Source organism: Oncorhynchus kisutch, linkage group LG11 (genome assembly GCF_002021735.2).
Source record: "Oncorhynchus kisutch isolate 150728-3 linkage group LG11, Okis_V2, whole genome shotgun sequence".
NCBI classification, from domain to species: Eukaryota; Metazoa; Chordata; class Actinopteri; order Salmoniformes; family Salmonidae; genus Oncorhynchus; species Oncorhynchus kisutch.
In genome coordinates, this window is record NC_034184.2 from 24553888 (window position 1) to 24567799 (window position 13912).

Genomic DNA, 13912 nt, shown 5'->3' on the forward strand with positions numbered 1-13912 from the left:
TGGTACCTCCGACGGCTTTGCGAGCTGAAAAACATCCCCACAGCATGATGCTGCCACCACCGTGGGGATGGTGCCAGGTGTCCTCTAGATCTGACGCTTGGCATTCAGGCCAAAGAGTTCAATCTTGATTTCATCACACCAGAGAATCATGTTTCTCATGGTCTGAGAGTCTTTAGGTGCCTTTTGGCAAACTCCAAGCGGGCTGTCATATGCCTTTTACTGAGGAGTGGCTTCTGTCTGGCCACTCTACCATAAAAGCCTGATTGGTGGAATGCTGCAAAGACAGTTGTCCTTCTGGAAGGTTCTTCCATCTCCACAGAGGAACTCTAGAGCTCGAGTTCTTGGTCACCTCCCTGACCAAGGCCCTTCTCCCCAAAATTGCTCAGTTTGACCAGACAGACAGCTCTAGGAAGAGTCTTGGTGGTTCCAAACTTCTTCCATTTAAGAATGATAGAGGCCCCTGTGTTCTTTGGGACCTTCAATGCTGCAGACATTTTTTGGTACTCTTACCCAGATCTGTGCCTCGACACAATCCTGTCTAGGAGCTCTGCGTACAATTTCTTCCAACTCATGGCTTGGTTTTTGCTCTGACATGCACTGTCAACTGTGGGACCTTTCCAAATCATGTCCAATCAATTTAATGTACCACAGGTGGACTCCAATCAAGTTGTAGAAACCTCTCAAGGATGATCAATGGAAACAGGATGTACCTGAGATCAATTTCATATCTCATAGCAAAGGGTCTGAATACTTATGTAAAAATTGCAAGAATGTCTAAAAACCTGTTTAGCTTTGTCATTATAGGGTGTGTAGATTTAGGAGAGAAAACATTTATTTAATTCATTTTAGAATAAGGCTGTAATTTAACAAAATGTGGAAAAAGTCAAGGGCTCTGAATACTTTCCCAAAGGCACTGTATATTACCTGATTGTTCATTTAAATGCATAATAACAGAGTGTATTTGGACAAGGGAAAAAATCACAAGTCAAATTTCTTTAAATTCATGATTGCTATGGGAATATCTAATTAAAAGTAACTTATTCAATTCACTTACATCTCAAGACAATATAGTATGGGTCCTGGTCAAAAGTAGCACACTATATAGCGATTAGGGTGCCATTTGGGACCTATTCACTGACTGCAGCCAGCCCAGTCTAATTGATTTCCCCTGTTAATGAATAAACAGGACAGAGCGTTGGTTGTGCTGTATAGAAGGAATGTATTCTCCTGACACAAACCCTGGCACTGAGACAACTGGGCAGCCAGCCAACACACTACAACCCCAGAGAAATTACAATCTATTACTCTATGGGATGAATAAGATGCAACAGCCTCCAAGTGAATCGTTCAAAACAGGCAGAGCAGAGAGGGAGAGAGAGAAGGGGGGAGGAGAGAGAGGCTGTTTGTGTGTGTGTGTGTGTGTGTGTGTGTGTGTGTGTGTGTGTGTGTGTGTGTGTGTGTGTGTGTGTGTGTGTGTGTGTGTGTGTGTGTGTGTGTGTGAGAGAGAGAAACTGTCATTCCACCGTGAAGGTTCCCATGCATTAACACAGTGAGGTCTACTACACAGAGGGGGTCAAGGCTTTAATTGTGTGTTGCTGACAATAAGACAAGGGCACGCACACACACACACACTGAGGGTTTCTGTGTGACTAAAGAGTTCACCTCGATTCGACCCAGTGCAGTGAGGCATGTTGAACTCTGACCCCTCTCATTATTAGGCCAGACGGCTAGTTAGGACCAGGTGATAACCTCCAAACTTTGACTTTTGACCTTTGGAGGTGAACGGGCTGGCCTGATAATGAACGGGCTCTCTCTCACTCCCTCTTACTTTCCCTCTCCTCCCTCTCTCTCTTTATTTAGTTCTATGAGTACATGTTTGCATGCATAAGTATCTGCACATGGCAGTACAAACTGGACAGGGGTCATGTAAATACACTAGCCTCTAATCATTTCGTTAAAGTGGTCAGTGTATGTTCTAAACATTGACAGAGAGTCAGCACTGTCATAGCCAGTTCTCAGATCTATTTGTGTTGTATAGGTCCTAATGTTGCTGTATGACCAGTGACCATAGGAGTTGGCAGGACTGATCTGGGACCAGTCTAACACTTTCTGGTCACCAATAGCACAATGCCCACTAGTCATACTGCTGGGCTGATGTTAAAAGGGAACATCTGATCCAACGCTCTGTACACGGAACACTGGCCATGCCTTTGGAGAATATTATTTCTGTTCTGTAGAGGACACACACTCACACACACACATACACACTGTGGGTATAGGATTCCTACAGATGCGAGAAGCGTGCTGTATTTTAGTGGTCCCAGGGGTCGGCCTGCGGGGCGATGTTTAAACTCTTCTCTGTCTGTGAGCATGGTGCATTTAACCAGATGTTAGCCTCACTGACATAAATCACATGCTGTATTTCATGTGTGTGTGTGTGTGTATTTCATCCCCGCCACAGCAGCGTTTTATGTCAGAAGTGTCTCTGCTCGTAAGTTAAACGGCCCAAATGAGCCGTGAGATTGTGACCTGTGCATAGTTTATTCATAAAAGCCCCTCTGATACATGGGAGTGTGTGAGTGTGTGTGCAAATATGAGTGTGTGTCTATGAGTGTGCGTCTATGTGTGTGTGTGCGTGTGTATGCATGTGTGTTTACATGTGTGTGTGTGTGCGTGCGTGTTTGTGCGGGTGCATGTGTGTATGCATGGGTTCGTGTGTGTGTGTGTGATACTGCACACTCTGTTTAGGATCAGTGTTATTCAATCTGACAGTAGACAGCAGGCCAGTCATCACACACTCAGTGACCAACAAGATGTCACTGTCTCACTTCAGTATCCAACGTTTGGGGGGGATAAACATCACATTTTGACTGGTTAAGGTAAATGTTAAGGTTGGAGATAGGGTTAAAACAGGAAAAACTTGACGGTTAAGTTTAGGGATTAATTCCGACTGGCTAAGACAAGGTTTAAGGGTTGTGACAGGGTTAGGGTTAAACAGGAAAAAGTTGACAGTTAAGTTTAGGCATTGGGCCTCTCGAGTAGGACAGCGGTCTAAGGCACTGCATCACAGTGCTTGAAGCGTCACTATAGAAGCTGGTTTGATCACAGGCTGTGTCACAGCCAGCCGTGATCGGGAGACCCATAAGGCGGCGTACAATTGGCCCAGTGTCGTCCGGGTTAGGTGAGATTTTGGGCGGCCGGAATTTCCTTATCCCACCGCGCTCTTGCGACTCCTTGTGGTGGTCCAGGCACCTGGAAGCTGACCTAGGTCGGCAGCTGGACTGTGTTTCCTCCGACACATTGTGTCAAGAAGCAGTGCAGCTTGGCAGGGTCGTGTTTCGGAGGACGCCTCTCCCGAGTACATAGGGCAGTTTCAGTGATAGGACAATTGGAAATTACGAAATTGGGGAGAAAAAGGGTTAAAAGAAATAATAATAATTTAGACATTAGTTTCGACTGGCTACGGTAAGGGTTAAGGTTAGGGAGTTAAAACAGAAAATAATAAAAACAAGTGTCCTACCAGCTCTCACAGCCTCACGTCAGAGTTAGATGTTCATTCATGTTTCTCAAACATCAAATTTCTAAGTTATTCAAAGTGTTTAAGGTTAAGTTTAGGCATCACCCTGGATTGTTAAGGTTAGGATGACAGGGCTTCCCAGACCTCCCTCTCATCTCTCTCTTCTCTCTCTACCTCTCTCTCTCTCTCTACCCTCTAGACCCCCTCATCCCATTTCTCGAGTGAGCTGAGTACGTCCCACAAAGTGGTTATCAAATCCTGCAGAAGCTCTGCACCACCACTGAGTAACACCCTACAACACAGTACACATGCACACTTGCACTGTCAGTCCAATCCTCGTCTGCTTGTCATGCTTTCATACACTCCAGCCTCCCTGTTCCGCTCTCTCCTATAACAACCCCAAAACCCATGGTCCTGCCAGGTACCGCTGCTTGTTTGTGTTGCCTTGCTATCTCTAGGTGTCAGTTTCATGTAATCGCACACCCAGTGCCCAAACACACACACACACACGTACATGGACATGTGCACACAAATAGCACACAAACACCACAAGCACACAGACACACAGTTGGACATTGGTAGTGCTCCTCTCTCTCTATCTCTCTTGCACTGTGGAAAGTGAATCTAACTCTGTTGTGCTAGTTTCTACACCAGCTCCCTAACTGTGTTCCCTTTCCCTCTTTCTCTTGCCCCCTCTTGCTCTCTCTTTCCTCTCTCTCTCTTTGTCGCTCTCTCTCTGTCTTTCCTCACTCTTCCTCACTCACTTTTTCTCTTGTGTATGTGTGTGTACGTGTGTGTTTGTATGTGCGTGTCTGTGAATGAACGTGCACATGTATGTGTGAATGAACATGTATGTGTGCGTGCGTGTGTGTTTGTGTGTGTGTGTGTGTGTGTGTGTAGCTGTGCTATATCATGCAATTGCAGAATAGCTGGTATCTGGTTCTTGCAGACAGACAGGAGAGATCCCTCTGAGTGATAAAAAGTCAGAAAGACGATACAGGGAAGAATGATCTAGAGGTTTCTAAAGACCAACCATTCATTACACTTTGAAGTGATTTTAGAGCTCTGAGTAGAGGAACAGAGGCTATGAGAAAAAAGTTGAACAAATAATCACTACCTAAAAATATAAATAATGTGCTTTGATTTGTTCCATTAAGGCCACCTGTTTATGTGCTTAGATTTTAAAACTCTGAAGTTCCCCCTCAGTTCTCCAGATACTATCGGGGGCATCCCTAGACCAGACCAAGTAGTGTATGTATGAGATACCTCTAAGCTGGTACTCTACCATGTTGGAAAAATTGTGACTTCACCGTTGGGCAAAACATTTCAAATATTTTACTGAGTTTTACAGTTCATATAAAGAAATCAGTCAATTGAAATAAATGAATTAGGCCCAAATCTATGAATTTCACTGGGATGACTGGGAATACAGATACTGTATGCAGTTGTTGGTCACAGATACCTTAAAAAAAGGTAGGAGCCTGGATCAGAAAACCAGTCAGTATCTGGTGTGACCACCATTTGCCTCATGCAGCACAACACATCTCCTTCGCATAGAGTTGATCAGGCTTTTGATTGTGGCAAGTGGAATGTTTCCCTACTCCTTTCAATGGCTGTGCGAAGTTGCTAGATATTGGCATATGTCTATCCAGAGCATCCCAAACATGCTCAATAGGTGACATATCTGGTGAGTATGCAGGCCATGAAAGAACTGTGACATTTTCAGTTTCCAGGAATTGTGTAGAGATCCTTGAGACATGGGGCCGTGCATTATCATGCAGAAACATGAGGTGACGGAGGCGGATGAATGGTACGACATTGGGTCCAGGATCTCGGCATTCAAATGGCCCTCGATAAAATGCTATTTTTTTCCATTTTCCGTAACTTATTCCTGACAATACCATAACCCCACCGACCACCATGGGGCACTCTGTTCACTACGTTGACATCGGCAAACCACGCACCCACACATGCCATATACGTGGTCTGCAGTTGTGAGGCCGGTTGGACGTAATGCTAAATTCTCTAAAACGATGTTGGAGGTGGCTTATGTTAGAGAAAGGAACATTTAATTCTCTGGCAACAGCTCTGGTGGACATTCCTGCAGTCAGCATTCAAAATGCATATTTCCTCGAAACTTGAGACATATGTGGCATTGTGTTCTTTGACAAAACTGCACATTTTAGAGTGGCCTCTTATTGCCCCCAGCACGAGGTGCACTTGTGTAATGATCATGCTGTTTAATCAGCTTGACATGCCACACCTGTCAGTAAGGTGGATGGATTAACTTGTCAAAGGAGAAATGCTCACTAACAGGGATGTAAACTAATTTGTGCACAACATTTGAAAGAAATAAGCTTTTTGTGCTTATAGAACATTTCTGGAATATTTTTTTTCAGCTCATGAAACAAGGGACCAACACTTTACATGTTGCGTTTATACTGCATGTTTTTTCAGTGTAGATTGCATCTTTAGAGGAGTTTCGTAGCAGTTGTGTGTTAGAAGGATTATTATGGTGTGTCTGAAACGTTGCAGGGTTAGGTGTAGTATCAGACTAAGAGGCTCTCAGGACATGGAGCCGGTACATCAGAGAAGCTCTGGATCTTAACAGCATGTCAGCAGCCTCTAACCCGCCAGGCTAGAACTGATAAGGGTTCAATCTGTTTCACACACACACGCATGCAGGCACACACACACACGCACACACACACACGCACGCACACACGCACGCACGCACGCACATACACAAAGACACAGACACAGACACACACACAAAGACACACACACACACACAAAGACACACACACACACACACACACACACACACAGACACAGACACACAAACACACACACAAAGACGCAGACACGCAGACACATGCTCGTTTGCCAAGCGTAAATCTCAAATGCTCCACTCAAACAGGATGGAGAGCTATATTCAATCAAAGGCTGTAACCAGGTTTCCAGAAAAAAGTCCAAAATGTATTTTGTTCTTGAAATCTTTTTTTTTTTTTATGACATTGACCCTGTGATCAGTATTTTAAAAAATGATTTAATCTGAACATAACAGAATAAAATATTTATATAAGGCGTTTATTTTATTTGTACCAATATTTGGGTATTTCAAAAGCAGCATATGTTGTAATATCACATTGTGTGCTTGGACTTTGCAACTGTATTGTAACTATTTGACAAAGAACCAGTTTTTGAAATTAAATGTACACTCTGAAGTAGCCTATATATTATCATTTGAATAGATAAACATGTGGTTTTCCATATAAAAAGATAAAGTTCAGGTACAATTCATGCCGTCTACTTTCCAAGGACCATGTAAAAGAGTGAGTTATGGCTCAGGGAAGTGAATATGTCACATAGTTGATTATAGTCCTATAAAAACACAACACATATTTTCATAATGGAATATGATCTGCATCCAAAATGGCACCCTATTCTCCATATCGTGCATGGTTTTTCAAAAGCAATGCACTACATATGGAATAGGATGCTATTTGGGACATACTTCTCTCCTCTGCATGAGCTCAATGAAACAGGTTCTATGAATCTCTGTCTTCCAATGCTATCAAATGCCTTCCTTTCACACCGCCTGCAATAGAGTGTGTGTGTGTGTGTGTGTGTGTGTGTGTGTGTGTGTGTGTGTGTGTGTGTGTGTGTGTGTGTGTGTGTGTGTGTGTGTGTTCGTAGACACTTGCTGAATGAGTTTTCCCTGAACACTTCATATTTCCTGATGAAACATGAAAGGTTTGCAGACTTATTTTATCATTCAGAGTTCAGACTGATAAAAACTGACACATGTTTTCCTAGATTAAGTCGGCCATATGTCTCTTTCATCCTTCTCCTATCCACACTTTACATTGTCCTCCTGTCCTTCTCGGCCAAGTTTGTCTGACTCTATTAAGCCAGTTTCTTGACTTTGTACTCTTTTAAATAGATTGTTCAGACTGGAGCATAGAACCAGAAGGATTCTATTATTACATAGTCCGATTCTATTCATATTGCCTGAGATGGTGCACTGTAGGTGAAAACCTGGGCCCAGATTCACAAAACCTTCTTAAGAAGACATTTCGTATTAACTGCCATTTTCTCCTTAACTATAGACTTATGAAGAAAGATAAGCAATGTTGCTATTCCTCAAAAAGGTTATTATGCTTATCCTTAAGCAAAAAGTAAAGAAGAAAATAAAGCTATTGGAAATGTTCTTAATTTCAAGATAGAAAAACCCTTGTCTTAAACTCAGGGCAGTGATAAACAAATCTCATGAAAGCAAATATGTTTAATTCACTCACAAACTTCAGCTGAAAGTTTCAGTGTTGACTATTTTAAACCCAATAACATGTTTTACAACAGTAATCTCAGTGCTAGCTGGATATCTAGTTAAAATGGTTGCCTAGCAACAAACATCTTAAGAAGATTTGTAAGAAGATATTTGAGAAGTTCGTAAGAAAATCATCAAATCCTAAGATATTGTTGAGGAATTGCACATAAGAACTATCTTATTCTTTTTCTTAAGATGTTTTGTACGTTTTTGCGGAACAAGTGTTTTGTGAATCTGGGCCCTGGTTCTAAATCGACCAACCTGGGTAGCAAAGTACAAAACAAAACATAAATGAAGGAATGAATGAATGAAACGTTCTCTTTCCCATCCTCATTGAAACTGGAAGGGAACCACTCTCTTTTCTTTACTTTTTTCTTTCACTTTACTTCCCTCACAACCTCCCCTCTCTCACTAAACTCTGTTTCCCCTCTTTCTCCTCCCTTCTACTTTTTCATTCTCTCTCTAAAGCCCACTCGTTCTCTCCTTCTTTCCATCACTCTCTCACCTCCCTCTTTTTCTCTCTCCTTTTCTCCCTCATTCTCTCTCTTACACCCCCTTCTCCCTCACCCCCCCTCTCTAACTGCCCCCCTCCATCCGTCTCTCCTTTTCTCTCTGTAGACTAATTCGCCCTCAGTAATTAGTTGGCTAGTTAATTGGCTGTCTAACTGGCAGACCAGACAAAAGACAGAGCAGGCTTGGACAACAGAGACACAGAGGAGAGTGTCCCCTTCACATTCTATAGACTCTAGACTCACATTGACTCTCTCACTCACAGTCTTTCTCTCTCCTCTCTTCTTTCTCCTCTCTTCTTTCTCCTCTATCTTTCTCTTTTTCTCTAGCTAGTTACTGTGCACACACACACACACACACACTCATTCTAAGTTTCACACACACACACAAACACACACATCAGGGGTCATACAGTAGTGGATTTGGGAAAAGTGTGTATTTCTCTGTCCTGCACTCGAGTCGTAGCCGGAGAGCCCTCCACGCTGCCTGTCTCTCTGTGCTTAATCTACTCCTGGCTAGTTTCTCACTAGACTCACTGTCTGTTGTCAGCACATCACTCATAACATATGAGATTTAATGCCATTTTCTGTGTTACATTAGCAAAAATAGAACTAATATGTCACTGTCAGTAAAATATGTCTCAAATGGTTAAATATCACTATTTTTACATATACTAACGAGACCATGTTGACATTAACATTATGAATGATGATCATGTATTCATCACTTACTGCATGTAAATGCAACATCTTATATTTCATGTTATATCATTGTGAAGAATAGTTCATCCCTACTTTCCATGAATTCTACAGGTATGTTACATAGTTTGTCTTGTGATTTTATTAAGGTTTTATTATAGAATAGCTCCCTGATCAGCCCAGTCACTGATAATGTTCAAGAAATGTTGCTTGCTAAAATCAGTTAAAATATTAAAAGACAAACATGGTTTCATTCAGCATCTGATTTTGATATTTTGATATTTTCTTCTTTTTCTTTTTTTTTTGTACTGAGAATTTGTTTGGAAGCACATTTAAGTTTAGGGTCGGTTTCCCTGACCCAGAAAAACTACTCCGGGAGTTAAAAGCATGCTGAAGGCAGAATCTCTGAAAGTGTTTTCAGAGATTCAGGAATAGCCGTAGACTGTGCCTGGTATAAGGGTTTATCTGAAAAGCTGCTGTCACCGAGATCAGTCTGAAACTGTCAACTTGTTCTTCATTTGATTTTTTACACACATTAGCAGTTCTACTGTAGTCTGATACACGAACTGAAAATGTTTCCCTTGTCTACAGTAACTTTTATTTTAATCTCTGCCATTGCAATAAGAATAAATCGTTGCAATATTTGACATGAAAACGTTCCCTTGGTCTTTCTTTAATGTCACTCTGTTTTATAGTAGAAGCTGTATTGAACACATGGACATTTCATTGTGGTCTCTCTATTATTTCCAGCTTTCACATACAGTAGAAGAAACACTGACTTGCATATTAGCTGACCTAATGGAATATAATTCATTCTGATATCTAATCTGGAACATCACTATACTTCCTTCCCTAGCTACAGTATATCTTATAGCAGTTACAAATATGCACCTTTTAAGTCAATGTATCTATAACTATCAAAATTGTTTCAGTGGTTTGTTCTTTCCTATCCAAAGATTATTCCTTCCATTACTTCAAATGAACCGTAAATCTTGTTCTACCATATCTTCTGTTCAAAGCTCTGAAGCAGGAGCATTGGGGCTTGGGCTCTCTCCCATCTAGAGCCAGTGTGATGTGTGGAGGCACAAACAACATTCAACCTGACAAACAGTCAACTAAACAAGTTATTACTATAGGGAAGGGACAATTACCATGTAATTTAGGGGCAATCTTTTACACAAGTCAGCATACAGTCTCTAAACATGCAAGAAAAAATAAGGTTGTGAATAAGTGTGTGTGTGATCTTACCTGGAGCCGGGGTGGCCTGGTTCCCAGCAAACTGCATGGGGATACACAGATCATTATCAATAGGAAACTTATCACAGGTCAACATCTCTGGCCAAGGGAACCCGTAGGTTTCCATAACTGGGGCACAGCTATCCCTCACGGCCTCACACAGCGAGCGACACGGGTAGATGGGCCTGTCCAGACACACCGGAGCGAAAAGGGAACACAGGAACACCTGTGTATCTGCGTGGCACCGCTTGGCGAGGAGCGGCACCCAGCTACCCGCCTGCTGTTTGACCTCCGGCATGGTCTCGTGGTCCAGCAGGTTGGGGAGGCGCATCTTCTTGTAGCCCACGTTGTGACAGAGGCGTAAATCGGAGGGGATGTCCACACACTGCGGCTGCTTTGTGTAGAAACGACCGTTGTGGAAGTTGTCTGATTGCCAGCTGTCGTAGTCGTATTCATCGGCGGTCGAGGCAGGGGAGGTGAGGAAGAGGAGGAGGAGGAAGAAGGACATGGAGAGGGACAGTGCCATGGTGGAGAAGGGGTTAGTGAGTAGTTGTGCCCGCTGTTGCCTGCTGTTGCTGTGGTTCTTTTGTCCCTGTGCCATGTTGCTCTGTGCTCTTGGAGGGAGAAAGAAAAGAGGAACTTATCCAAATTGTCCAACGTGACTCGGGGCTTTTGGAGAATAAAGTGCTGAAGAAATAAACTGTAATCCTTTTTTTCCTGGCCAAGAACGAGAGCAGGAGCTGAAGACAGAAAACAAAAAGAAAGTGTGTATTCTGGTCTTCTTTCAACAGAGAGAAAATGTGTGTGTTAGTGTGTGTCCAGTCATCTCATCTCTGCGCTGGTAGAGCTGTGTGTCTCTGCCTCAGGTTGTTGTAAGTGGGGAGATAAGGGGTGAGTCGAGGGTAAGACGAGGGGTCAGTGGAGGGTGAGTGCTGTGTGTGCCTCCTTTCCCTCTGTCTAATTCTCTGTCTGTCAAATTCTAAATCTCTCTATCTCTCTCTTGGTCTCTTCCTGCAATTCTCTCTATCTCACTCCACAGCTGTCTCTTCCTCTGTCTCTGCCTCCACCTCTCTCCTTCTCTCTCTGTCTGTGTCTAGCAGTGTGTGTGGAGCAGCTACAGTATATCAGCTAGTGGGATAGTTTCTCCCTGTATTCTGTCAGGTCCCCTAGCAGACTCCCAAAACACTCTCCCTCCCACTGGCCCCACACAGCTCTGGCTCAGCTTATCACAGGCCTCACACAGTGCTACCTCAACCAATCAGAGACCAGGGGGAGGTCCTGAAGGGGGATGAGATTCTCCCCCCTCATCACCCTCTCTGGTAGACACTCCCTGAGGCAGAGAGAGAGAGTAGCACTACCAATGCCCAAGTGTGTGTGTGTTTGTGTGCTGTGGAGAGAGAGAGAGACAGATAAAGAAGGAGAGTTATAGAGGTAGAGGGAAAGCGAGAGGGAGAACGAGAGAAAGCAGGAGAGATAGGAGAGGGAGAGTAAGAAGTGAGAGAGAAGGAAAGCCCAATGTGTCGAGACTTTTCTACTCTCCCTGCACTCTCTCACACACACACACACACACACACACACACACACACACACACACACACACACACACACACACACACACACACACACACACACACACACACACACATACACACACACACACACACACACACAAACACACACACAAACACTGGGGTGGCAGTGAAATGTTTGTGCACTATATTGAGAGTCAGGCAGGCTACAGCAGCTACAGGTGGCTAGGTCGTTTGGTTACACTCTGTGAGATATGCTAATGTCTATGGTGGTGTTGAATAGAGGCGCGCTGCCTTTCTGTCTCTTTCCATCAGTAACACTGACACACACAACACACAGAGGGGCCCAGCAATAGCATCAAAATGAATCCAATTCTCATTCATCTCTCATTCAAAGCACTCTAACTTAGTGGGTGGACTGGTGTGTTGGATTCATATGGTTGCCCTCAATTAGGTGATTTTTCAGTGTTCTACACATTCTTCAAATTCTGTTGAGTCACCATATTGGGTGGACAAAGAAAGTACCAATGGATTTTAGAGTTATGTCCACTAATTAGGGGGGTCAAACACACACACAGCATTTAACCCAGCGTCCATGCAACTTTGCTGAAACCTCCCCGCTGCCAGAACATATGGGCTCATGTCACTGTCCAGACATTCCGTCAATACCACAATAAAGCAGGGTTAGAGATTGGGAAAGGGGCTTCAATCAGACCCATTTTAGTGGATTTGTGTTTGCATGTTATTTGCATGCTAAAGCTGGTGAAAATATTATAAATAGGGGTTCACAGCAAAGCCTACCTTTCAGTCAGTCAACTTCGGTATAACATACTATGGGGAGTTGCACTCTCGCGACATCGGTTGAAGGATCTACAATCACACCTGACAAGGCCAATAAATTATGTGGCTTGCTGGAAGCCCCACCTTCCACAGGTGATAAGCCTGAGACTCAGATTCCTTCATTAAATTATTATTATTCACCTTGGTGTGAAGAGGAACAATTCACACTCCTCAAACAAACAATTATGTTGTGCTAACTATACTGTCTCTTAGTGCTAGATTGTGCTCACCCCCACGACATTGTGTGTTGTGCTTGTTCTCATAAGTTTCTAATCACAAACAATAAATTATTCTTCAATTTGCTGGTGCAATAGGGTCGAGATCATGCCGCCAGTCATGTGGTTATAGCATTTCTCTGAAAGATACTCACAGTCTATGCTATGTGTAGTGTGTCTTGGCTTTGAGCATGCTTTGGCGGCCCTCGCTCGAACCAGTCCATGTGCGCATTGCCACGTACTGTGTACAAACGTCCTGGAAAGACGTGTAGCATTCTTGAGGAAGCTTGGAATTACCGATGACAACGTTCCCTTCCCGGATGCCAGTATCGGCTGGGACCGAGGTGCTGGAAGCGGAGATGGATTGGGTGGTCGGAGCGAATGTCTTGTCTGCCTTGTTTGCCCGCGCCCAACCCGACTCCTGTGTGCTCTGTCACCGATTAAAGGAGGCTACTTAAAAAAAGAGAGGGCGGCCAGGTTTGGTGGGTACACCCCGCCGCCTGTGTCAGCCTCGGTCAAGCATTGCTTGCCTCTCTTCCCAGACTTATTGATGAAGGGTCTGGTCCCACCTCGGTGATCCTGTCCAATGTGAAGTTTTGAGACCGGGTTAGCTAAATGAGCACTGCATAGCATTTTAACCAGGTTGGCTAACTCACTGAGGCAAGCTTGCTATTACTAGCTATTCCTGTCTCCCCACGGTGGAGTTTCTGAGGTAGCTCTCTTGTTTAGCCTATGTTCAGTCCCTTGGGTAACTCCCGGAACAAGGGGCCTTGGCAAGGGTCTGAGTGACCAGTGTGCCTCTCCATAAAAACATTACTGTGATTCCTGCCTGTAGCTCACTAGTCCATATGAGGTACAGATTATGGACTCTATAGGCGATTAGTTGTTGGCAGCAGAGTCGTGCGGTCCAGTGCTGGGTGCCAACCGGTTCCCAGAACCCATGTTACAGCCTAAACCTAAACCGAGGGAGACTCGTTGTGACAACAGTACCCCCAAGTGGCACTGCCAATTGGAATACGTCACTGATCGCCGGAGCC

General features: G+C 43.8%; 1 protein-coding gene across 1 annotated transcript in view; it reads right to left on the reverse strand.

Moving 5' to 3' along the window:
• sfrp5 (secreted frizzled-related protein 5) overlaps positions 1–11490 on the reverse strand; it is a 38391-nt gene extending 26901 nt beyond the window's left edge. The window contains exon 1 of the mRNA XM_020495429.2: positions 10304–11490. Within this exon, the coding sequence (XP_020351018.1) occupies positions 10304–10892 (589 nt within the window). The 5' untranslated portion in view covers positions 10893–11490. The remainder of the gene's footprint in view (positions 1–10303) is intronic.
• Between the last annotated feature and the right edge of the window lie 2422 nt (positions 11491–13912).